Here is a 23,095-nt window from a genome sequence, read left to right on the forward strand (position 1 = left end):
ACACCTTGCTGCTTGACCCCTGGGGGACAGAGGCTGTGACAGTGGTGTCAGCAAGGGCCCAGGACACAGGGCGCAGGCCAGCCAGCTGCCCCCCAGCTACCAGGGCACAGGAGGCAGGAATCAGAGCCCGGCTGCTCCCAGGCGGGGCTGGTGGGGGATGGACTCAGTGGCCCAGTGAGAGCTGCTCCCCCTGGCCTCCCCCTGGTGTTTACACAGCGCACCAGGCCCATGGACTTGGGGACAAGGCCAGAGGCTGTCTGGGGGTGAGGACTGCAGCACCTGATTGCTTGGGACCCCGAGTCCACCTGTCCTGGGGCAGGTGCGCATGCACAGGGCGCTGGGCAGTGGCTGGGTGTGCCTGAACATTCACCGCCCCTCCCCGCCCCGCACTCTGCCTCCTGTCAAGTGTGGCAGGGGGCCCTTTTCTTTTTCTCAATTTTATTTTGCACGGGTTTCGGGTGTACAGCTTAGTGGTGAGACGGTCATACATGTTACACAGTGATCCCCTGATATTTCCAGTCCCCACCTGGCACCCGCCGTACACGGCTCTGGCCATATTATTGACCACACGCCCTGCTTTACTGATGTTTCCAGACTGTCAGGGTGTGGGGGCTTCCCCCGAGGGCTGGGGGTGGGGAGGGAGGGGGTTTCTTTTATGACACTGTCTCCTCCACTCCCAGGCACCTTTTGCCCAGTTCCCAGGAAGTGACTGTGGAATTTGTTTCCAAATATAGCGCCCGGTGGCCTGGGAGCCTGTAGACAGCCCCCGTGGCCTCCCGTCTGCGCGGCACGACTCCGGCTGCCTTCCTGGAGGCCGGGCCGCGGGTGCCCGCGTGGAGCTGTCGGTGAAATAATAATCATAAAAGCGGCTAATAAAAGCAGAGGGGAGTTGAACACGGGGTTAGGAGCCCAGGGCACCGTCTGACCTGTGGTGATGCTTGGGTGGTGGCTGCCCTGACGCACACGGGCATTCCACAGCCCGACACGGACCCACACAGGCCCGAGCCACACACACAGGCTCGTATGTACAGCGCAGACTCGCAGATGTTTTTGCACAAGGAGGCGCACGGGAAAATCCATAGCTACTTTAAATGCCCACTCTCCAGGAAGGACACACGATGATATGCACACAAACTCCCAGACAGCAGCGGGGCACCCCAAGTCCCTGCTCAGAGGACACACTGGCACCATAGAGACTGGAGGACAGTGTGAACTTAAAAAATATGTTTTATTCATTTCAGAGAGGAAGGGAGATGGGGATGGAAACATCAATGATGAGAGAGAATCATTGATCAGCTGCCTCCTACACGCCCCACACTGGGTATCAAGCCCGCAACCTGGACATGTGCCCTGACCGGGAATTGAACCGTGATCTCCTGGTTCATAGGTGGACGCTCAACCACTGAGCCACGCCCACCGGGCGACAGGGTCATATTGAGCCACATAGAAGGAGTCACACAGCCACCTCTCTGCCTCTCGCAGTGCTGAGCAGGACCTGGAGCTGAGTCACAGCGTGGAGACTGGGGGTGGGGGTGGGGATTGCGTGGTTCTGAGCGTGGGTTGGGTGCTGTGGGTCAGGCACCACTGCTGGGCCTCACACTCACCAGGGCGCAGGAGGAAATCAATCGGCCCTTGGCAGAGCGATTGTTGGGGAGCTGGAGCCAGAAGGAAGCCCCAAAACAGAACCTGGGGTCCTGGCCTGCGTCCTGGGGGAGGAGGTGTGGAGGCCCCTGGTGAGCCTGGAGGTGGGGCGGCCTCAGAGGAAGCGCGTTCTGCATGGGGTGGGGGTGGGGGTGGAGGTGGGAGTTGGGAAGAATCAACCCCTGGAAGACCAGCGCTGGCTGGTCCCTGGTGGAGGAAACGGAAGAGAGGAAGTTAAAGAGCGGGGACCCCTGGAGCCTCCCTTTGGGGCCCTACTCCCAGGTTCGGATCTCAGAGTCCCCCACCTTCCCTTCTCAACCTGGACGGTGGCAGCCAGCGCCGCACCAGGAGCCAGCGTGGGAGGGGTGTGCCCTGCTGCTGTGACAAACAAGCAACAGGAAGAAGAATCTGGAAGAGGGACAACAAGAGAACGTGACTGTGAGTCCTCGGGCCCGGCGCCAGGCACAGGTCCCTCTGGGTCCCAAGCCTGGAGCCCCTACGGGCTCTGGGACCGCCCTGAGGCCCACCCCTGGGACCTTGAGGCAGTAGGACTCCACCGGCTCAGGAAGCGCGTCACATGAAGACTGGCCAGAGGGCCGCGCCTGGCCTGCTCCCTCCACCCTGAGAACCCCGAGTCTGGGAACTGCGCCCAGGACCCTGCAGGCCGTCCATCCCAGTGAGGCCGATACACCTCCCAGCGCTGACCTTCGCAGGCTGAGCCCACAGCCACCTGCCCACCCCACTGGGAAGCGCCGGGCTCCTTTCAGCCTCTACCTGAAGACACAAAGCCTAGGCCCTAGGGGGTGGGGAGCAGCTGGGAGCACTTCCGGCAGAGGCTGTGCGACTAGTCAAGTCCTCGCCCTCTCTGAGCCTAATTCATCCAGAGCCACACGAGTGAGCGGCACCTGCTGCAACAGCTGCGGCCGCCAGAACGGTAGCTGTTATTGCACCTCCAATGCCAACTGGTTTTTGAGCCTCAAATGCTCACATTTCCCTTTGTGGCTGTGTAGACACGGACAGGGCTCTTCTGAGAATATTCATGCAAGGTGCTGGGGAGGGAAGGAGACAGGGGTCTTGAGTTGAGGTGGAGGGAACCTCTGTAGGCTGTGGGCAGGGGCAGGGGCAGCACAGGCCAGCCCAGGGCTTTGGGGGACATGAGAGGGCCCACTGGAAGCAGAGGGAAGGAGGTTGAGTGTTGTCTTTCCTGGCCAGTCTGCAGATGAATGGGGTACAGAGTGAAACTCGGGGTAGGACCCCAAAAGAGGAGTCACTCCCATCCCATGGCCAAAGGCCTCTGCAGCACCCAGGCCGGGACCCCGTCTTTCTCTGCCCCCTCACTGGCACCCTCAATCCCTGCCATGCTGGTCAGCCCGAGCTGGTCAGCACCCTGGTCTTTCTCAGAGCTCTCTGCCTCCAAAATGCCAACTACATTGTCCACTGTCCGTCCCCCTGTCCTCCTGCGGGTTCAAGAAGAAAGAAGTGCACCCCCCAAATATCCTTTCACTGCTGTTTCTAGTGCATCTTCATGCGGACAGGTTTTCTCTAGAAGGAAATGGAGTGCAATTTATTCTTTCCCGCAATAGACCTCGCAGACACGGATGCCGCCAGCTTCCTTGACCTTCCTTGTTCCCTTTAGGAGAGGTTATTCCAGGCAAGGTCGGACAGACACAGAAGGGGGAGTCTGGGGGCGGATGGGGGTGGGCAGCCATGTGAAGAGATGCAGGGACTCATGGGTCCCAGGTGCCCAGCCCAGGCCCATGCAGCTTCTCCCCCGCCCCCCCCTACCCAGGTCAGCGCTCTGAACTCTAGGCAGGGCTTTCTCTCAGGATCTGAACTTCTCTCAGAGATTGTACTAAATCTCGATTTTCTCCTCTGTTGAAAACAGAGGGGATTTTTCTGCCTCCGCCTGCGGAGCCTACTTCGGGGGCCTCCGAACAGCCCGCAGCCCCAGGGACAGCGCCTTGCAGGCCTCAGGACATGCCCCAAAAGTGCTAGCTGGTGGTGGGGGGGGGCGTGCGCGGTTGTTGTTCAACAGGGCTCTGAGGTTGCCATGGTGACCAGCAAACCCAGGGTCCTCCGGGAAACATCCCCAGGAGCTTTTCCACCGGGAACCTGTCCGTTGTACCCAGTGTTTTCCGGGTGTGACTGTGGCCGGGACGCGCGTGTCTGGGGTCCCCCTGTTCCGGACCCTTCTGTCGCAGCTGCCCCCCGCAGGCCGGAAACCCGGGCTGAAAGGGAAGAAAAATTAGAGGTCTCGACCAAGCAATCGTTTCGGTGACGGATCCCTCCAGTTTGGGGTTTGGCCGCCTTCCGCCCCCGCACCCCCACCCGCCTCCCTTCACCTCCTTAAGGTCATTACTAGAGTTTTCACTCGCAGCTCCAGGAGGGCTGGCCGCCTCCATCCGCCCCCTTCCCAGTGCGCTGGGCCTGGAACCTCCTAACCAGCAAGCTTCTCCCCAAAGAGAGGGGTGCGGGTGGGTGTCAGCCGGCAGGTTAAGCTGGCCATCCCAGCGTCAATACAACAGCTGGTTAGGCTCTCTCGACCCTGGGCGGCCCAAGTCCGAAAAGCCCGGGCAGATGGCGTGAATTTCCAAAACCACCAGTCTGGCTCGCTTTGGCCATGAATGTCCCCGAGGCCGCGGGTTCCTGGGGAGACAGGGAGCTGCGCTTTCTTACGGGGCAATGAGCCCCACCGTCCGACCGCCTTTCTTTGCTTTGCCGCTCTGAGTTCTGACTCTGCGGTGTAGACAGAAAGGAACCATGGCCCCCAACCCCCTTACACAAAGCGCTTTATGAAACCTAGGATCGAATTCTCCCCGGTGGGGACGCCTTGCTCGCCGGCTGGGGCTGGCTGGAAAGAGGCCGGCGAGCAGCCAGCACTGGAGGCGCAGTTTCATCTCTGGTTTTGAATCCGGCCCTTTGAGCAAGCTTAACACGTGTGGATTTAATTTCCCTCTCTTTCTTGCTCTCTTTTCTCCCCCCCCCCACCCCTCCTTATGAGGGAACAAGAAAAATAGTCTGCCGTGTCGACAGCGCGACACCGTTCCCTTTGCCAAAGAAAATTTGTCTTTCCAGAGCCCCGAGAGCAGCGGGCTCCCAAGTTTCCATTGCGCCCTCCTGTTGAGGGAGGGGGTCTCTAGACAGGCCCCCCGCCTGCACCCCAGACCTGGAGTCTCTATCTTCCCGGGTCACAGCCTGGAATTCTGTGTATTTTCCCCGCTCATCTTGGAGGCCGAGGGGATGTGCTGGCCACGCAGACGTGGTGGCTACAACCTGAGATCCTTCTAGTTTCGGGGCAGCAGATGTGGCCGGAGTTCTCAGGCTCGGCTCAGCACACGGGACGGGCGGCTCCACGCTCTCTCAGCTCAAGACCCGCACCCTTCTCCCCGCTGGGGACGCCCAGATTGGAGGGGCAAGAAGAGCGCTCCGTTGCACCTCCAGCTCAGCTCGTTCGCGCCGGCTATCCCAGTTGGGCCCCCGGAACCACGTTCCGTTTCCATTTCTCATTTCATGAACTAGATCGAGGGACAAAAACCTCATCCGCCAAACTTGGGGAGCGGGAGGCACATTTCCAAAGCACAGGCAACAACACCAACGGGCATGATGTTACGTGAAATAAGTAGCAGTAATAATTGCGGAAATATTGGAGAAATGTGGGTATTAAAATAACACCACAGCCCGTCTCCTTCTCTAATACATCCGGTCAGAAGGGGGGAAGTGAGGCACAGAAGGAGACGCTGGGAAGTCAGAGACTGCAGCCCTGGAAAAAATATAATGGAGCCAGATTTAACTAGGCAGGAGGGAAAGTGAGCCCCTGAGAAACCAGGGACATTCCCACCCTCCGTCTGACCCTCTCTTTCGAAAAATGAGTTGGTCAAAGTTTAGTTTTGTCATCATTTCTATTGTTGTTATTCGGATTAATTTTCCCAGCCCCGAGCGCACTTCTCCCTACTTCTCTCCTTCCGTGGAGACCTGAGTCAGGCAGGGACCGCAGGGAGAGACGCAGAGATGGGGCGGATTCTTAAGCGAGTTCTCTTTGGAGAGAGAAGAAGATGGTGACTTTCTTAAAAAAACAAAACAAAACAAACAACTAGGCAAGACTAAAGGGGAAAAAAAAAAGGTCAACAGCAGCCGGTCCTCGCTTTTGTTTTGGTTTTGACTTTGTAAGTAGGAACCCCGTTCTCCTGCCCACAGCAGTATCAGGACCAGGGCAGGAACGCTGTGAAAGGAGGAAGACAGATTTGGGGAGCAGACGGCGCTGGCGGGTCAGGGTTGGGAACACAGTCCTGGCCGGAGGAGGGGATGTGAGCTGGCAGCCTTTTCCCAGTTGCTGCCCCGTGACTGGGGGAAGAAGCACTATTCTCCAATCTCGCCGTCTTCTTTTCCCTCTCCCGGCGCGGCCTCCAGCGCCTGCGGGAAAGGGGCCTGGGCCGAGCTGGTGGGATCCTCTGTGAGTGTGCGGGGCGCTTGTGGGCCTCGCACCAGGGAGTGGGGAGAAGGGAGTGGAATGGAAAGGGACTCGCCTCGCTCCGGTTTCGCCTTCCCATCGCAGCCCCCAGAGGGACCCAGGCCTCGGTTTCCGGCCCACCTCGGCCCAGAGGTCAAATAGCAACTCATTTCCAGGCTTCGGGTCTAGGGCCTCAGGTTGCGCCCTTGGCCTCTGGGAGCCTACGCTGCGCCCACGGGCCTCGGATTGGGGGAAAGATCGTGATGACTAAGTTGGGGAACGAAAGCGAAGCTCACGGCAGCCACTGCGGCCTGGCCGGAGCGCGGGGCCCGGGCTCTGCCTGCTGGAAGCGGCGGAGTGTGCGGCCCGCTGGCCCCGGCGCCCGCATCCGCCGCTGGAACCGACTGCGCGCTCTCCCCGCGGGCCTGACCCCATTAGCTCCTTAGGGGGTTCAGTGACCGCGTTCCTGCACTTTTTGCCGCCGCTCCAGCCCCTGAAGAACCAGGCCTGGAGCCAGGCCAGGCTTCGGAAAGCCCTAGGGACTGGGGGCGCGCGAAAGCCGGGGTCGAACCCCGAAGCTGGGGGCAAGTCCAGCTTGCAGAGCTCGGCTCCCTCGGGGCCCCTGGCGGGGAACTTACCCTCCGGAAGGCCGGCGCTGGCTGGCGGCTCCGTGCAGGGCAGGCCTCGCTCTCCTCTCCCGCCGCCGGGGGCGTCTACGCAGCGCGACTCCCAACGGACCCAGCGCGTTCCCAGCGGCGTGCAAAAAGCTCGCGCGCCCCCTCCACGGGGCTGCGTGGAAGCTATGCCCACCGATGAGGACAGAAACAATAATAAACGTTATTACAAAACAAAGTAGGGCTCCTCGTCCCTCGGCAGGCCCCGGAGCTATCATTTTTCTCTGCAGAAATCGCCTCTCTCCATGCCCACCGCATCACCCCCTCGCACCCTGCCCCGCCCGCAGCGCTGGGCCCAGGAGCACCCCACAACTTAGCTGAAGGACCCTTCGCAGAATGGACTTTTTCTCCGCAAGGAACACTCAGGCCCCGACTTTCCGTCTCCCTCCCAATGCCTCTGTGTCATTTCCCCTCCGCGATAGCCCAGTCATTACTTCTGAGCTGGCCTGCGCGGGACCCTGAGCTAGCCCGTCCCATACAGAACCGGCTAGAGACGCCCAACATTCCCTTGCCCAGAGCTCCTCCTCAAAAAAAATAATTTTTAAATAATAAGGGGACGCTCCTGCAAGAGACCTCGTCCCCCCTGGAACCGCCAGATTGCTTCCCAAGCGTGGGCTGCGGTGGGCTCCCACCTCCCTTCCCGAAAGGGCCCCCTCCCCTCCCGAAGAAAATCGATCTTGGCTCAATTTGTGTCTGAAGTTCGCCACCCCCATTTCCCCAGAGGGCGCGGGGTTTATTTCTTTATTTATTCCCGTGGCCCAGGCGTCCGGGACTTGTGGCTGCGCAGACCCGGGGACTGATAGGCGAAGATGGAGAGAAATTAACCTCCCGCCACTGCCCCCCAGTCGAGCGTGACAGCGCGGACGGGTTGCGTGACTCGTGACGTCTCCAAGTCCTATAGGTGCAGCGGCTGGTGAGATAGCCGGTATCGCCCGGTTGCCTCTTTATTTTATTGGGGTATGCCTGGTAATAAACAGTAATATTTAATTTGTCGAAGACCACAAACCAACTTCGAGCTGGGAGGTACATGCTACTCTTGACAGAAGCTGGAAGAAGGTTTGGACTAAAAGGAATCTCTTTTGGGGGCCTGTTCCCGAACTCTTCACCTGAGCCCCCCACCCCAGTGAGGCGTCACTCCTGGCTTTTGCACCGGATAGAAGAGGTGGGATTTTTGGAGGTGAGTGTCGCCCTGGGAAGCTCTGGGGAGGAGGGGGGAATAGGTTTCTCTCGACTCTTCGCCTGCCCACAACCCCCTAAACTTCCTGCCCCAACGCGGCCCTGCGGATCCCCCCTCTCAGGTACTGGCTCTCAGGGCCACAGGAGGGTGCACACTCTTGCACTTTGCCTTCCGGTGTCACCTGGCACGAACAGATTCCCCCTGGGGGCTTCAGAATCCCCATTTCGCTTGGTGGCCCGCACCATCTCCGCTCCACAAACTTCCGCGACTCTGGCCAGGCGATGGCTTGGGGGAGTCCGGATTTTCCCTCTCCAGAGGGGCCGGCGGGTTATTTATGGGAATTTATTTTATCCGCAAATCTCTGAGAATTTACAGGGATTGAAGAGGTCTTTCTGGATTTCCCTTTCCTTTTGCCAGAGATGCAGACACTCAGCCTCAGCCTGAAGCCATGTTTGTTTCCCGTCCTTGGCTGGGGTCTCCTCCTTAGCAAGCCCCAGGTCCTGGGAGCTGACACTGTGGAAGGGCGAGGGTGTTTTCACAAATAAATAAACAGCCTCGGCGAAAGGCCGTGTGCAAACAAACCTGGAAGGTGGAGTGGGGACGGGAGCAAGTGCTCCGGCGGCCGTTCTCCCAGGCCGCCCGCAGATAGGGCTGGACAACTCACTTTGGAATTCTGCAGCGATGTGTCAGGCCTGCCTTCCAGCTAGTCCCAGCGGCCACAGAGGATCACCCCGAGGCGGCTGCTGGTCTCCGGGACATTTCTCCTTCCTTAATCCCGCTACCCAGACCTGGCCTGCGGGTCCACGTCGCTAATCAGAGCCCCGCAAAAGCACAGGGTGAGGGGGTACGGGAGATGAGACCGGGAACCCTGACATTTACCCCAAGCCCTCCGGGCTCCAATCTGGGTCTGCTCAGACTAAGATCCTGACTGTTTACGCCTGTATTGACCTCTTCAACTCGACCCTCAAAATAATACATTGGTGGGGAGCAGGGAGAGGAGCCAAGGGTAGATGAAAACCCCAGCCAGTCCCCAATGACTGTTTGATTATTTTAATAAAACTGGGCATTGCCTGTGTACACATCCAGCCAGGGAGGTCTGGTGGCCCTGGGGGTGGGGGCCAATGGTGATTTCTTGGCATCTTTGATCTCGACCCCCATCCCAACACACCTTCACCCTGCCTTCACCCCGGAGTCACTGAGAGTCTGGGTGATGAGTGGGGAGGGGGAGAGATGTCAGGGCGGCTAGCTGCCGGCTGGGCCAGGCGGGGTCACGCCGCTCTACCTCTTGAGGTCAGCGTTGGAAAGAGAACGCGGGTGAGGCTGCAGAGGAGGCGCCGGGCGTGTGTGCACGCGTCTTGCATTTAGACTCCGCTCTCTGCACGGCCCGGCCCCGCGGCACGGAGATGACTTCCCGGGCAGAAGCCGGCTGGTTTGCGATGATTTGTGCAGGAATTTTTGCAGCCACCGAGCCGCACTCAGAGCAGCAGAGATGGATGGACGCTGGGAAGGGGGTGGAGAGGAGGGGGTGATCTCCAGGTCTGGGTTTGAGAGTCCTGTTGTGATGTGAGTGTTCGGGAAATCTAATGGAAAATGTGGTTGGGGGAGGGAGTGGGAAGGGATAGGGAGGGAGGAAGGAGGGAGGCAGAGGGGGAGAGAGAGAGGGAGAGAGAGGAGCTAGTTGGATAGGCAATTCCAGTACTTTGTAAGCATCAAGGCAGCCCAACGTCACTGAGCTCAGCTGAGTCGGCTTGTATTTCTGAGAGAGAGAGAGAGAGAGAGAGAGAGAGAGAGAGAGAGAGAGAGAGAGAGAGAAATATCTTACCTCGGATTCCGGAACTTTAACCCTGAAAGCGGCGCTCAGAGAGGACTTGGACCATTCCCACGGCTTCCTCGGGTCTCCCCACTTTCCCTCCCGGGAGGAGCAGGCCACTGGGCTTATCCTATTGAGACCCCCCACCCCCCTGCTGTTTTGCGTTGTTTGGAGCCCTTCTGGCGCCTGACAGCTTGGAAGTCTTTAGGGAGAGAGCGGCGCAGAGCGGAGGTGTGTGCTGGCCGTGGGCCCGGCTGCCGGGGCTGCAGCGCTGGGTGCCCCTTCGCAGGCAGCACAGCCTCTGGTCCGCACGCAGCCCCCCGCGTAAACCCGGAGCCACCATGCCGGCGCCCCCGCCTCTGCGCGGCCGGCTGCCCTGCTAGGAGCACCAGGGAGGTGGTGAATGCACCGGCTTCACCGAGTGAGGTAACCTGGCCGGCGGCTGGCCCGGGAGGGAGCCCCCGGCGAGTGGGCCCAGGGAGGCGCGCCAGGCAGTACTGCCGCCCCGCACTGGGCTCCGCGGAGTCCGTCTCGCAGATTTCCCGGGACCGGCGGCGGCGGCCGGGGGAGCGGGGTGGTTTCCAGGACGCGCGGCCTGGTTCTGTCAAACCGTATCTTGTTCGCCTCCGCCAGCCCGGAGCTCCCGGATACCGGCAAGGGCGCGGGGGTGGGATTGTCCCCGCGGCCGGTGGTGCCGGGAGTGCACGTGGGTGACGCCAGCCCCGCTATCTTTTGTTGGGAGCGGATGGCGGGGCTCCCCTCGCTGCCTCCCGAAGACCCCAGGGCGCGGCGAGGGAAGCTCTGGGGAGTGGGGCCTGGGCAGCTGGGTCTCCGGTCGCTGCGGACTGGGATGGGATTCGGCTTTTGGTTCGAGAGGCTGCTGCGAGCGGAGGGGCCATGCCTTGCGCCGCCTTCAGTCTTCCCGGGTTTCGAGGGAGGAAATTCCTACTTGGGAGCTCGGAAGGCGCTGGGAGCAGGAGGCTGGCTCCCCGCGGCTGCAACAGCGCTGCAGCTGCTGTTCTGTGCGTTCCAGCCTCCGGTGCCTGCAAACCCCGGCCCCTCTGCGCGTTGCGTGGGGCCGAGGCGGCCCGAGTCCACGCCCGAAGCCCGGGGCCGTTGTGTCCTCGCCAGGGCCGAGCTTGGGCCTGCGCTTCCCGAGACCAGGCCCGGCTGAAGCTCGGAGGAGCTCCCTTCGGCCTGGCCGCCCCACAAAATGCCCGACCCCGGGCTGGAGGGCGGAGGAAGCCGGCGAACTCGCGCCCCGGGCGGCGGCAGAGCGCGGGCCGCCCGCACCCGGGAGCGCGGCTCCCTCGGAACGGTGGCGGTGCTTCCCTGCCCGGCTGGCTTTTTGTTCTTAAGGGTACTGAAGGTGGAGGAAGACGGGAGGACTCTGACTGCTTAAAGGACCTTTAATTTTAAGGCCTGAACCAGATAAAAGATGAACGCGAATGCTCTCTCTGCAAATCTTTCCCCTCCGAAGTGGCTGGTTTTGCAAGAGGCGGGTTGCTCAGCCGTGCTGCCTGCGGAACCTGCGGGTTTTCAGAAACACAGCTCTGATGACCTCCTGTAATTCGACGGAGAGAAAAAAAAATTCTCCAAAGGACACTAGGTTTTTGTTTTGTTTCTGGTTCCTACCCAATGGCTTCCAAAAATACCCAGGCCTTATCTTTATTGGCTCTTCCAGAAGTCCAGACAAATTTGACGGGCAGCTGGCTTATCCAGGGGGGCCTGCGCAGGGCAGATGCGGGCTTGCCTCCTCCAGGTCTGACGCGGGCCTTTCGCAAGAGGTTGTGCGTGATCATAAAGTAATAGCAACAATACGAATAAGGGGACCTTTGCAGCCCCCTTCCGCTGGGAACGGAGGTGCTGGTAGCTGGAAAGTGGGGCCCCAGCTGCCCCTTGTCACTTGTACTGCACTCCCAACCTTCTCTTTTTCTCTCTCCCTTTCTCTTTCTCTGTCTCTGCTTCCTGTCCACAGCGCTGGACCCCGCGCGGTCACAGGGCCCCGGGCACACCATGGCCGACGCAGATGAGGGCTTTGGCCTGGCGCACACACCCCTGGAACCGGACTCAAAGGATCTCCCCTGTGACTCAAAGCCAGAGAGCACGCTAGGGGCCCCCAGCAAGTCCCCATCGTCCCCACAGGCCGCCTTCACCCAGCAGGTAAGGAGACCCAGCTTAGGGGCCTTCCACAGGAACCAAAGCCCCGTTTGGAGGGGAGCAGGGGTGGGTCGCCCCCTGCCCCTAACTGTGCTCTTTCCTTTCTATCCCCACTCAGTCACACCGTCCTCTGCCCGGCAGCCCTGATATTAGTCTATTCCAATCCATGCTATTCTGAGGATTATCTTTGTGGCAGGAGGGTTTTTAAATACACTGAGTTGGTAGAGAAGCCTTGATTATCCAGCTATTTGGGGCCAACTAACAAGAACGCAGATCCTCTGCCTGATGCACTAGGTATAGGCTGGGCCCTGAGCGCCTCATTAAGGGCCAGGTCAGCGGCTGCTTCAGGCCAGCATGAGCGATGGCTTGACCCCTCCTCAGATCTTCCTTAGCCTTCGCCTCCGCCCGCCTCCTCGCGCCGCCGCCCTGAGCTGCCCAGAGCCCAGGGGCGCACCATTTGTCTTGCGCCCCGGGCCTGGCTGGCTGGCTGCACAGGGCTGTGCCGGGAGGGCAGGAGGGCGCAGGGAGCCACGGACTCTCGGGGCTGGAAGCCGCCCGGCCGGGGCCCAGGTAGACCTCCATGATTTTAAACAAGCTGTCAGGGGGCGTGAAGCCGGGTGGCTTCACCAGAAAAGGTATTGGAGGGAGCTAAAGCCCTTCTTGGGGATGTTGACGTCCTTCCTGACCAGCTCATCGCCTCTGTGCTTTGCCCTTCACGGGTCTCAGGGAAAATATGTCTGTTTGTAGAGAAGCAGCGAGAATGGGCACGCAGTTTCAGAAACCTAGATCCCCCCTTTTTACAGAAAAGCAAATTCACTTACTTATGGATTATTGCAAAACGAAGACTTTGTATATAATTTTTTTGCGTCGCTTTTGTGAAGTAACTCCTAGTTGAAAGCGGAAATGTTAAGTGGCTTACGCTGTGCTCATAATGAAAACAGCTTGCGGGAAGGAAGCTGGGCGTGCGGAGAGCCTAGAAGGTCTGTTACTATAGACATTGGAGAAGGCATCTTTGTTTTGGACTGCGGGTACCTGTTACAATCTGTAAATGTTTTAAAATTTAGAGTCGCACCCGTGTCTGTATCGGCGCTGCGTGGTGAGAATACACACGCACCTACCGTGTTCGCGTGCTTGTAGGCTGGCCCGTGGGCTTCTGAGCCTCCGTGAGGACAGCCTGAGTGGTGTTTTGAGACGGAGTGGTTTCTTTAGTTGCATCCTCAGCCCGTCCCCCATGGGACATTCTGGAGCACCCCAGGGCTGGGTGTCCCCTCTAGGCTGGTGTAGGTGACATTAGAAGGACCCCCCCATGGAGCACCTATGGGGGTTCCTGGGCCGGGGCTGCCTGGTGCTCCAGCCCAGGGACTGCAGTGAGCGGGGGACAGGTCTCAGCCTCTGAGCTGAAGGAGGAGAAGTGTCCGTGTTTGGGCCAGTTTGGGGAGCGAAGGCCCGCCATCCCGGGCTTGCCCATGTGACTTTTCTCTCCTTCCTCCAGGGCATGGAAGGGATCAAGGTGTTTCTCCACGAAAGAGAGCTGTGGCTGAAATTCCACGAAGTGGGCACGGAGATGATCATAACCAAGGCCGGCAGGTGAGCGGTCGCCTCTGCGAAGGGCAGCGGGGAAGCTGGGAGAGTGTGGGAGAGACGAAGGGAAGATGGCTGGGGGAGAGGGGGAGAGACAGCAACAGAGAGGACTGGAGAACGCCCCCAGGGCCTCCGTCAGTCAGCGGGGAATACCCGGAAGGGCCAGCTGCGGAAACAGGTATTTCTTGCAGCCCGGCATTTCCTCCCCCTCTTATGTAAGGAGAACCGAGGCGCGGGAGGCTGTGCTCTGTGGATGCAATAGTAACGAGAGGAGGAGAGGCGAGGGGAGTGAGGACTGGAAAACAGAGGTGCAGGGAGGACTCGGAGAGGAAACTGGGTTTCAGACTGGCTCCCTCGCCTCCACCCTCCTTCCCACCGGCCCTGACCTTGGAGAGGTTCCAGAGTCCCCCGTGGCCGAGTCTGAATCGCTGGGTGTATTCGCTGCCTCTTTCATTGTTTATAGAACGCAGGCGAAGCCTTTGAAACTGAACCGGGGCTCGGCCGGGCTCTATATACAGACACCGATAAACATGGCAGTTTCGCCCGCCCGCCCGAGACTCGCCCTGCAGTTCCCTTTTAAAGCTCGCGGAGGTTTAGCTGGGAATGCTAGCCTCCGGGGGAGGGGGTGGGAGAGTCGTGCAGGGTCCTATTCCGTGCTTGAGAGCGCCGCGAGGGTGCCCAGGCCTGGGGACGGCTTGGTCGCATCGCTCCCCGTCCCGGACTGGCCCTCCGGGTCCCCAAGGGCAGAAAGGCCCGCGCTGCCCCAGAACCGGCGGCGTGTGAAGCCGGGGAGGCCGGTAGGCCCGAGCCGCCCAGTGTGTGAAGGGGGAGGGTGGAGCCGCCCCGCCAGACGCCCCCGGCTCTGCAGCCCGAAGCCTCCCGCAATAAACTGACAACAGTGACATTTATTATTATTTGAAATTAAACAATGTCTGCTCCCCCGCTCGGCCTGGGTGAACGAGGAGGCGCGTTCTGTTTATACCAAAGAACTGAGGTTTTCTTCCCATTCCGCCCGGCCAGGAGAGCCACGGCCGGAGCCCGGAGGATTTCACTATAAAAGGCCTGCGGGCCTCGCGCCCTCCGCCTCTGAGCGCACTCACTCGGCCAGATAAACACCCAGGCTTCCCCTCCACGGCTCCCCTGCCCGCCAGCCCTGAGCGGCCTGGGATCCGGCGACTGAGCCTTCACCCCGAGAGCCTTTAAAATGCTTACTTTTCAGGGCGCACTCTCCCCGAGGTGGCCGGGAATTGGGGAAGAGGGTGCAGCGCCCGCCGCTCTGGGACACAACCACCCGGTCCTCTTTCTGAAACCAAATCTCGGTGGATTTTTAATTTCTTTGCCGAGGGCCCAGGAGTTTAGACTCTCCAAGGAAGAGTGCCCGGGAGGGGTTGTGGGGTGCTTAGGAATGCGTTTCTGCGAGGCTTGTTAGAGGTCCCCAACCGAGCTACTCTCTGGGGGCAGAGGACTGAAGCCGGGACAGGGCCTGTGTGGGCACCCACCTGTGCTCAGTCCCTAGGGCACACGCACCAGGGTGCCCACGTGACATGGGTGACATGGGGCGCTGCCCTGATGGGCCAAAGCACCTGGCTGGGTGGAGGGGGAGGCCAGTTTTTACCTAAGAAGCCTTCTCCTGCCCCCAATTTAAAAAATAGGTGTCTGGCTCTGGAAAGAGCCTGAAGCAGGCGTGGAAATGGGGGTCCCACGCAGGCCGCCTTCAAACCCCGCTCTCCAGGAGCCCTGCCTCCTGCTTTCTATTTTCTGCCTGGACTTAGTGGCCAGCCAGCCGCTTTCTTAGCCTCTCTCCTCCCCGTAACTGCAAGGGAAACCCGGGGTGGATCTCCAGAGCGGAGCCGGGGCCACTCTTGTCTTTCACGTTTCTAAGGGGGTCGTCCATCGAAATTTGTGGACATACTCTTCTTCTTAGCTTTAATTCATATGCATTCTCTCTCCCTCCCCCCCTCACTCTCTTCCGGGATTCTTCCTCCTTCCCCTGCCAGGCGGATGTTTCCCAGTTACAAAGTGAAGGTGACTGGCCTTAATCCCAAAACGAAGTACATTCTCCTCATGGACATCGTCCCTGCCGACGACCACAGATACAAGTTTGCAGATAATAAATGGTAGGCACCAGAGTGGCAGGTGGGGAGGGCGCTGCCCCCACGGACCCAGCCGCCTTGTCTGAGGTCCTACCTTGCACAGAGGCTTTTGCTGCCTTCCCATTGCCTTTCCTTGACCTCATTCCCAAGGGCCAAAGAGCAGCGATTAGCCCCCGTTTCAGAGATGAGAAAACTGAGGCTCAGAGGAGGTGACGGGCCTGTGTGTACCGCTGCACCCGCGGGTTGTCGATTTTTCAAAAGGGCATTGTTACCAAGCGCTGGAGGTATTTGGGGGCATAAAACCATTTACAGTTACTTTTTATGAGTTACCCGCTTTGAACATGCCTTTTTATGAAATTGCAAAATCGGCCCATGGTATTTGAGTAAAACAGGCAAGAGCGGAGAGCGAGGCCCATTCCGTGGGTAGATCTCTCCGCAGCTGCCAAGAGTGCAGAGGCCTGAAGAGGAAGCCCCCTTTGAAAGCCCTCAGGAGTTTTCCAAGACTTTTTCGCCCGCCCAGGCTCCCAGAACCCGCGATGGTTGGTGGGCAGTGAGAGGCTGCGGCTCCTAGGCCCGCGCACCCCAGTGCTGGGGGCGGCAGGATTCGGTGGAGGAAAAAGAGCCAGGGAGGGCAGCTTGTCTGGAGGGCAGCGCCCGGCCAGGGAGACCTGAGGGTCAGGCCATTCTCACGCTCAGCAGCCCGGGCCTGGCGCGTGAACCGCCTGCACCACGTGCGCTGAAGCTGGTTCCTTGGTTTAGGTCGGTGACTGGCAAAGCGGAGCCCGCCATGCCAGGCCGCCTGTACGTGCACCCGGACTCGCCGGCCACCGGGGCGCATTGGATGCGGCAGCTCGTCTCCTTCCAGAAACTCAAGCTCACCAACAACCACCTGGACCCGTTTGGGCATGTAAGTACCGGGTGCAGCCCAGCCCAGCACATTCAGGTCCATCGCACTCCCCCCCCCCCTTTCCTTGGCTTCTAGAACCCACCCATCTCCTTTCGCAGCTTCGTTTATTTCACCCCTTGGTCTCTGCCCCCCTCCCCCCTTTCTGGATCTGATCTTCCTTTCTCTTCTTCCTGTCTCTCCTTTCTCTTGCCTTCTAGTTCTCGCACCCCTTTCCGCGCCCACCGCTCTCCCCCCGCCCACGGTTTGCCCTCTGCAGTCCTCCCTGTGGTCCTCCATCCCATGCTTTGGTCCGTTTTTCCCGGGTGGATGGAGGTGGGGCCTGGTTCTCCTGGCCCGGGGCTCACACGGTGTCCCTGCCACCAGCCCCGGCCTTTGCTGAGGAGCGGGGATCTTGCTGTGACTGAAGCTGCACATTCCCGGCCTGGAGGCCTGGACGCCGGGGCTGGGAACCGGGCCTGTGCCCAGTCCCGTCTGTGACTAGGGGTGGGGGTGGGGGTTTCAGTCCCACAGGAAAAAACAAACCATGATCACACTCACCCAGTGGGCACCCAGCTCAGAGGCCAGACCGCGGTGGGAGCCACACTCCTCCCCCACCCCCTCCCAAACCCTGCCTTAGTGTTGGGGTGTTCCAGCCCAGAGGGTGCCAGACCACCTGCCCCCTCTCTCACAGCGGGCAGACCCACCCAGCACGCAGATGCTACCGCCCCTGCTCCTGTTAGGGCGATGCCTTCTGGCAGGCCTGTTTTTCCCCAACTTCCAGCTTTCCTCCTCCCCACAAGGCCCACAGCGGGCAAACCTGGGCCCGTCCTAAACCTGGAGTCCCATGGGCCCCGAGAGAGAGGGGACTGGCGAGCCCCTGGCATTGCATACGGGATATTGAGCGTGCAGACCCCACCCTCCAGGAGATGTGCATTTTGAGCAAATGTCCCAGAGGGCACCGCCCTGTCTTCCCCAAAGAAAAACAAATGGAGAACAAAACACTGATTTTTAGAAAAACGCCCCTAAAACGCGCGTTGTTGGAAAGAATTCATCACCAGGACAGAAAGTGGCCTGTGAATTCAGTGTTTGCAACCCTCAGATTGGTGATGCCGCCATACACGTGGGCTCCTTGGTCTTGGAGCATTTAATCCTCATAGCAGCCTAGGGAGGGGCCGAGGACAGAAGTCCACGCAGCCTCTGTGACTGGGAGTCCAGGGAGGGGAGGGGACTTGCCAAGGTCCTCCAGCTGGGATTTGGGGACAGGATGTGAGGCTGGGTCTCCAGTCCCCAAAGGGCTCCCTGTCCTGCTAGGTTTCTTTAGACACAGCAGACAGAAATGTGGTCCCCGATTTGGGGACGTGAGGGGACTGGGTGGGAACGGATTTGAGCTGGCGGGAGGGCAGCTGGTGAAGGTACAAAGGAGACCTCTCCCGTGGGCGCAGGTGGGAAGGGGACAGCAGGCCCTTCATGGACGCGCTCAGAGCCGCTCTCTGCGTGGCTGGTGGCAGCTTGAACTGCGGGCCACTGGGGCAGGGACCAGGGAGGCCGGGCCCTCTCCGCGTGGTCGGGAGCGCTCGGAAGGGTGCAGAGGGGCTTTGTCTCTAGCCTCTGGCGCGCGCGCTGCTGCCCGGGAGAGCAGGGCCGATCTGGAGCTTGGTGGGCAGTACCTGCGGGTGCTGAGCCATTCATTGCGGGGCAGCGCTGGGGAGAGGCGGGCTATTTTGTGAAGGTCCCGCACGCACCTTGCGTCCCTCTGGAGCTGGGGCCCTAGTGTGGGGACCTGCGTGGGATCCTGGTGGCAGGAAGCGGGACTGTCCTGCGGCCCCAGTTGGGCTCCTAGCCTTCCCTCTGCGGCTCTGACGCGCCTTCGGGGTCGCGCTGGGGTGGGGGTGGGGGACCCCTGGGGAAGGCTCAGGGCCCCTCCCCCCAGCTCTGGGCATCGTGGGAGTCTCAGGGCCCTCCTAGGAGCGGGGGAAGGGAGAGCGCGCTCCGAGCTGCTCCGGACTCCGCGCTGCTGCGCACTCCCACCGCGAACTCCGGCTCGAGCCGAGCGCCCTGATGAAATTAGGGGCCATCAGATCGCCCTCGCGCTGATGTCTCCGCCGTCCCCGGCCGTCAAAGCAATTTGGCTAAGCCGCGCCGATGGCCGCGCCGCCGGGGCTGCGCGAGGCCCCGCTGCGTCTCTCTGTCGCCAGGCCGCCCGGGCCGGCGTCGCTATCGGCCAGGCAGGAGGCCGGGCTGCGGAGGCCCGAGATTAGAGCTGCGCGGCCGGGATCCGGGAGCCGCAGGGGCCCTCCCCCTCCTCCAGGCCGGTCTCTAGCGATGGCCCCAGAGCCCTGCCCCAGGGCCATCAGTGCCAATAATCAGACCCCCAGACACCCGCGCCGCTCCGGCCTGCAGGCTGGATTCTCAGCCCGCGGCGCGCGGCCTCTCGCTGGGTGCAGGTGAGAACGCTTTTCAAAAGCATCAGCGTTCACGGCCTCTGGGAGCCCGCAAACTGGTGCCTTAGAAGGCGGCCCCTCTCGGTGAGTGGTCGTGCCGGCTGCCCCCTCCCAGCGGTGGGAATAGCAGCGCAGCCACATCCGCAGACCCCGCTCGTCCTGGGAGCACCCCAAACGCGGAGCAGAAAGGACGGAGACAGAATAGGCCGAGGAAGCCGAGGCCACAGCTCCGTCTGGGGCCAGGTCTGGAGGTGATTCCGGCTGTGGATCCTGAAATGCTGATAAAGCTGGAGAAGGAGAACCACGGGGCGGCCTTGTTTGTTGGTGCGGGGGGAGGGGCTCCCCTATCTCGCCGTCCTTAGGGTCCCCCCACCCCATCCTCTTCTTTTTTCATTGACTCACACGTTGTCCGTTCTCCAAAGAGCCAAGCCCATGATTCGTATCCCAGTTCTGCAAACACTTCTTGTCTCTCTTTTGCGTCTCTTAGAGTTGTTGTTATTTGGGCGGGGGGGGGGGGCAGAGTTATTTGTATGTTTGATTTTTTGTTTCTTCTCTTTAATTCCAAAAGTTGTCACCAGGCTTTGGGGGGGGGGGGGGGCGCAGTTCCTTGCTCCCGACTTGCTTCGCTTCGCTCCCGTTGGGGCGAAAGTGCCCTACGTAGGGAGTTAATTTATTAAGCAAACTTTATTAAGAATTCTGATTTACTGCCCTGTGTGCTTTGGGTAGATTCCTGGAATATTACCCTGGCTTTTTCGGTTGGAAATTGTCATTTTTGAAATGTTTCTTTTTAATGAAATCACTGGACCCTTTTCAAAACAGGAGGGGAAAAATCGGACTATTTTTCGAGCGCCTATATGAGGAGGCTCATTTTGGGGGTAGAGTGCGGGGTTTTATCTGGAAACAAAGGGGTTTTCATTTTTCTTACGGTCTCATTTTCTTTATTATTTTTAGATTATTCTAAATTCCATGCACAAATACCAGCCCAGATTACACATCGTGAAAGCCGACGAAAATAATGGATTTGGCTCAAAAAATACTGCTTTCTGCACCCACGTCTTTCCTGAGACGGCGTTTATCGCGGTGACTTCCTACCAGAATCACAAGGTAAGTCCAGGGCCCGGGAACCCTTGGGGGGGGGGGGCTGCCGGCTGGTCCCTGACTCTGCAGGGGTCTCGGGCTGGAGCTGCAGGCTCTGGGCAGCTCAGCACGGCAGGCACCAGCGTCTACTCCAGGGGTTGGGCCTGGGGCAGAGCTATGGCCTGAGGATTGTAGCTTTTTTGTACTATATCCATGGGTTTGGCAGACTCCTCTCTCTCTCTCTCTCTCTCTCTCTCTCTCTCTCTCTCTCTCTCTCTCTCTCACACACACACACACACACACACACACACACACCAGTTAGAAACAAACTTATCGCACTCAGCTACAACGAGGAGGTACCCACTACACCCCAGACATTCTCAGTGAGAAGAAAGGCCACTTCACCCATGGCCGATGCTCTTGGGTGGGGCCGGGCCGCCCTTCCCGGGGCCACGTTTCTGTGGAGACCAATCTCCTGCTCCCCTCCCTCCCTCTGCCTTTTGGATGCATTTCAACTCCAATCCGGGCAGGTGGCAAGGTTGCCGGAAACCTTGGGCTTGGATTTTCCAGATGCTTCTCTAATTGGTTTCAGCGATTTCAGATCTCCCCTCCCCCCCCCCCACCACATGCTAAAGCAAGGTTTGCATTGTTACAAAAACAAAAACAAAAACACAAACTGAGCAAGCTCGGCCACCAGCAGCCTGGACCACACTCCCAGGACTTAGCTAGGATCCTGCAAAACCACAGCTTGGTGAGGCGGTCACGCTGGGCTCGCGGGCAATGGGCAATGGTCAGTGCGTTGTTTGGGAGAAGGTGGCTGTAGCTTGGGGCAGAGGTGGGATGGTGCCAGACCCCACGCTGTGCTGTTCAAAATCCAGCGTCTGATGTGGGCATTTCAAAGCTTGGCAGTGACCTTGGAACAGGGCGCCCCATAACCACAGGTCGGGGGAGCATCATCTCTTCTTGCCCAGGAGTCAGGGCTGTCTTGACTTGTCATGGTTCATGTCTGTTCTTTAGAAACTCAAGGGGGCGATTCATTGTGTTGGGGGGGGGGTATTGAATGATTCCTAAGGCTTGTTATGGAAAGATCTGGAACCTGACAAGGCAAGACGTGGGTGCTGGGAGGGGCCTCAGCCGCTGTGCGGTGTGGACTGTTAAGAGTATTAAGCAGTGATTTGGGGTTAGAGGGCTGCTGTGGGGAAAGTAGAAGGTTCCATATGGGATCAGGGAGGGTGGGGCACGTGGACAACTTAAGGAGAGGGACCTGGGAATGGGACGCCCCGCCCCCTCCACGGGTCCTATCCCCATCTATGAGGTAAGGAAGTTACAGGGGCTGTGGGGCCAGGCCAGGGAGGCCAGCAGGGCGAGTGCACCCTGCAGCTCCCAGGCCCCCCGTGGAGGTCATTGCTGTACTGGGTGTCAGGGGAGCCCCGGAAGCCAGGTAGTTAGAGAATGCTGTGGGTCAGCTCCACATTCAGAGTGTCGGCGACAGGCCGGCTGTGATGGATGAGCCCCTCCAGGCCACAAGGCCTGTGTGGGAACCCAGGCCTGGAGAGAGCTTCCCTCCCGAAGAAACCTCGCTCGCCCCCAAAATGCAATGACTTTTTAAAGGGAAAGAGGATTTGGCTGAGTTCTCCCATCGGTTGAACTGACAAGAGCCAGAACGTTAAGACTAAAAACCCTGAAAGCTGCACAACTATTTCGGGCGAATTGGAGTCTGGCCGCTGGGAACCTGTCTCCCGGTCGCTGCTGCAAACCCCTTTAGCTTGTGGTGACAGGCACAGGGAGAGGCGTGGAAACAGCAGCAGCCAGGGTGCTCCCTGCCACATATATATATTCTCAAAGGCTGCTGGGCCGCCAAAGGGTCCAAAAATATATCGAATATCCCCCCTCCCCCTCCCCCAAGAAAGCCCAGCCTCACACAGAAAGGAAGGAAGTGGTGGACCCAGGACAGTGACCGGCTAGAGACACGGGGATGGCCAGACCCGTTGGGGGAGACACCTCAGCTCTGTAGTCACCACCACAAAGGTGCATCCAGGGGAAGTTTCTCTGTTTGCAGTTTTACTGAGGCATGATGGTCACACAATAAACTGGAATATTGCAAGTGCACATTTGATTAGTTTGACACATGCATATACCCAGGAAACTAGCGCCGTAACCACTTGTGACTATACCCACCCCCCCCATTTTCTATTTTTTCTCATCTTTGAAAATTAAATTGGGTAACACTGGTTACTAACATATAAATTTCAGATGTATGACGCTATGATTTGGTATCTGTGTGCCCTGTAGTATTTCTACTTAAAAAAAAAAATCTTCTCCAACGAATATATTTATTGATCTGCCTGCATGAAGGAGCTTGTCCAGTGGGGGTGTGCGTGTGAGTTTCGAGCCGCGTCTAGGAGACGGTGTGTGTAAATGCTCACGGATCTACACACGTGCATCTCCAGACACGCGTGTGGGTATTTCGGAATTGGTGACCACACAGAGGAACCGCCTGTTTTCTTTATTGGTTGGTCCAGGGCACCCCGTTGAGCTGGACATTTATTTAGGTCTTTTCAGCCAGCCCGGCAGAGTCTCCCCCACTTCAGTCGGGGGCACGCAAGGCCCCTATGTTCTTTGTCGGGAGGAAGTGCAAAGCAGTTCAGTTTTCCAGTTCAAGTCCAGGGCCGCTGCAGACGTGCCCGCATGGATGGGTGACGTGGGATTTCCGTCGGCGGGCCAGGCTGAGGGTGATCTGCGGACTCTGTCTGTGGCTTTATTGTCCCGCCTGGGCCTCGTGTGGAGGCCCTGACTTCGTGGGTAGAAGCCGCCTGAGCTTCACCGCTGCATCGGGTTCAGGTGGGACTCCGGGGGCAGACGGCCTGGGTTCAGAGTCATTTAACGGAGCACGTTGCTGAACTCAGCTCCCCCGCCTGTAGAATGGGGACAGGAGAAGGTTTACTGGTTGATCTCGTTGTGAGGATTCCGTGAGAATCCAGGGAAGGGTGTGGCGCAGACGCTGGCACAGGAGTGTTAGTGACAATCCCATTGACTGGCTCCGTCGCTGATGGATTTATTCAGAGGGCAGCTCGCTCCATCCAAAAGGCCGGCTCTGGAAAACTCTTT

At 59.3% G+C, this 23,095-nt stretch overlaps 1 protein-coding gene and 1 long non-coding RNA gene across 7 annotated transcripts in view; one reads left to right on the forward strand and one right to left on the reverse strand.

Annotated features, from left to right (window-relative positions):
* Positions 1-1,231: 1,231 nt before the first annotated feature.
* LOC132222272 (uncharacterized) lies at positions 1,232-7,225 on the reverse strand. 2 transcript variants are annotated; one of them, XR_009450166.1, is made up of 3 exons: positions 7,068-7,225; positions 6,727-6,877; positions 1,232-5,401 (listed from the first exon to the last, which is right to left on the reverse strand). It is a non-coding gene; the product is annotated as an uncharacterized LOC132222272 (long non-coding RNA). The 2 variants fall into 2 exon arrangements; XR_009450167.1 differs by lacking the exon at positions 7,068-7,225 and having other exon boundaries at positions 1,232-1,848; positions 1,961-5,401; positions 6,727-7,042.
* Positions 7,226-7,779: 554 nt separating this feature from the next.
* Positions 7,780-23,095, forward strand: part of TBX5 (T-box transcription factor 5) — a 42,763-nt gene continuing 27,447 nt past the window's right edge. For 2 of the 5 annotated variants that reach the window (XM_059677148.1, XM_059677152.1), the window contains exons 1-6: positions 9,596-10,175; positions 11,728-11,912; positions 13,402-13,496; positions 15,488-15,607; positions 16,343-16,490; positions 19,862-20,014. In XM_059677148.1, coding sequence (XP_059533131.1) covers positions 11,766-11,912; positions 13,402-13,496; positions 15,488-15,607; positions 16,343-16,490; positions 19,862-20,014 — 663 coding nt within the window. In that variant the 5' untranslated portion in view covers positions 9,596-10,175; positions 11,728-11,765. Of the gene's footprint in view, positions 7,940-9,223; positions 9,503-9,595; positions 10,176-11,727; positions 11,913-12,404; positions 12,545-13,401; positions 13,497-15,487; positions 15,608-16,342; positions 16,491-19,861; positions 20,015-23,095 lie in introns of those variants that run through there. The other 3 variants (XM_059677149.1, XM_059677151.1, XM_059677153.1) reach the window with 3 other exon arrangements.

Source organism: Myotis daubentonii, chromosome 19 (assembly GCF_963259705.1).
Source record: "Myotis daubentonii chromosome 19, mMyoDau2.1, whole genome shotgun sequence".
Lineage (NCBI taxonomy): Eukaryota > Metazoa > Chordata > Mammalia > Chiroptera > Vespertilionidae > Myotis > Myotis daubentonii.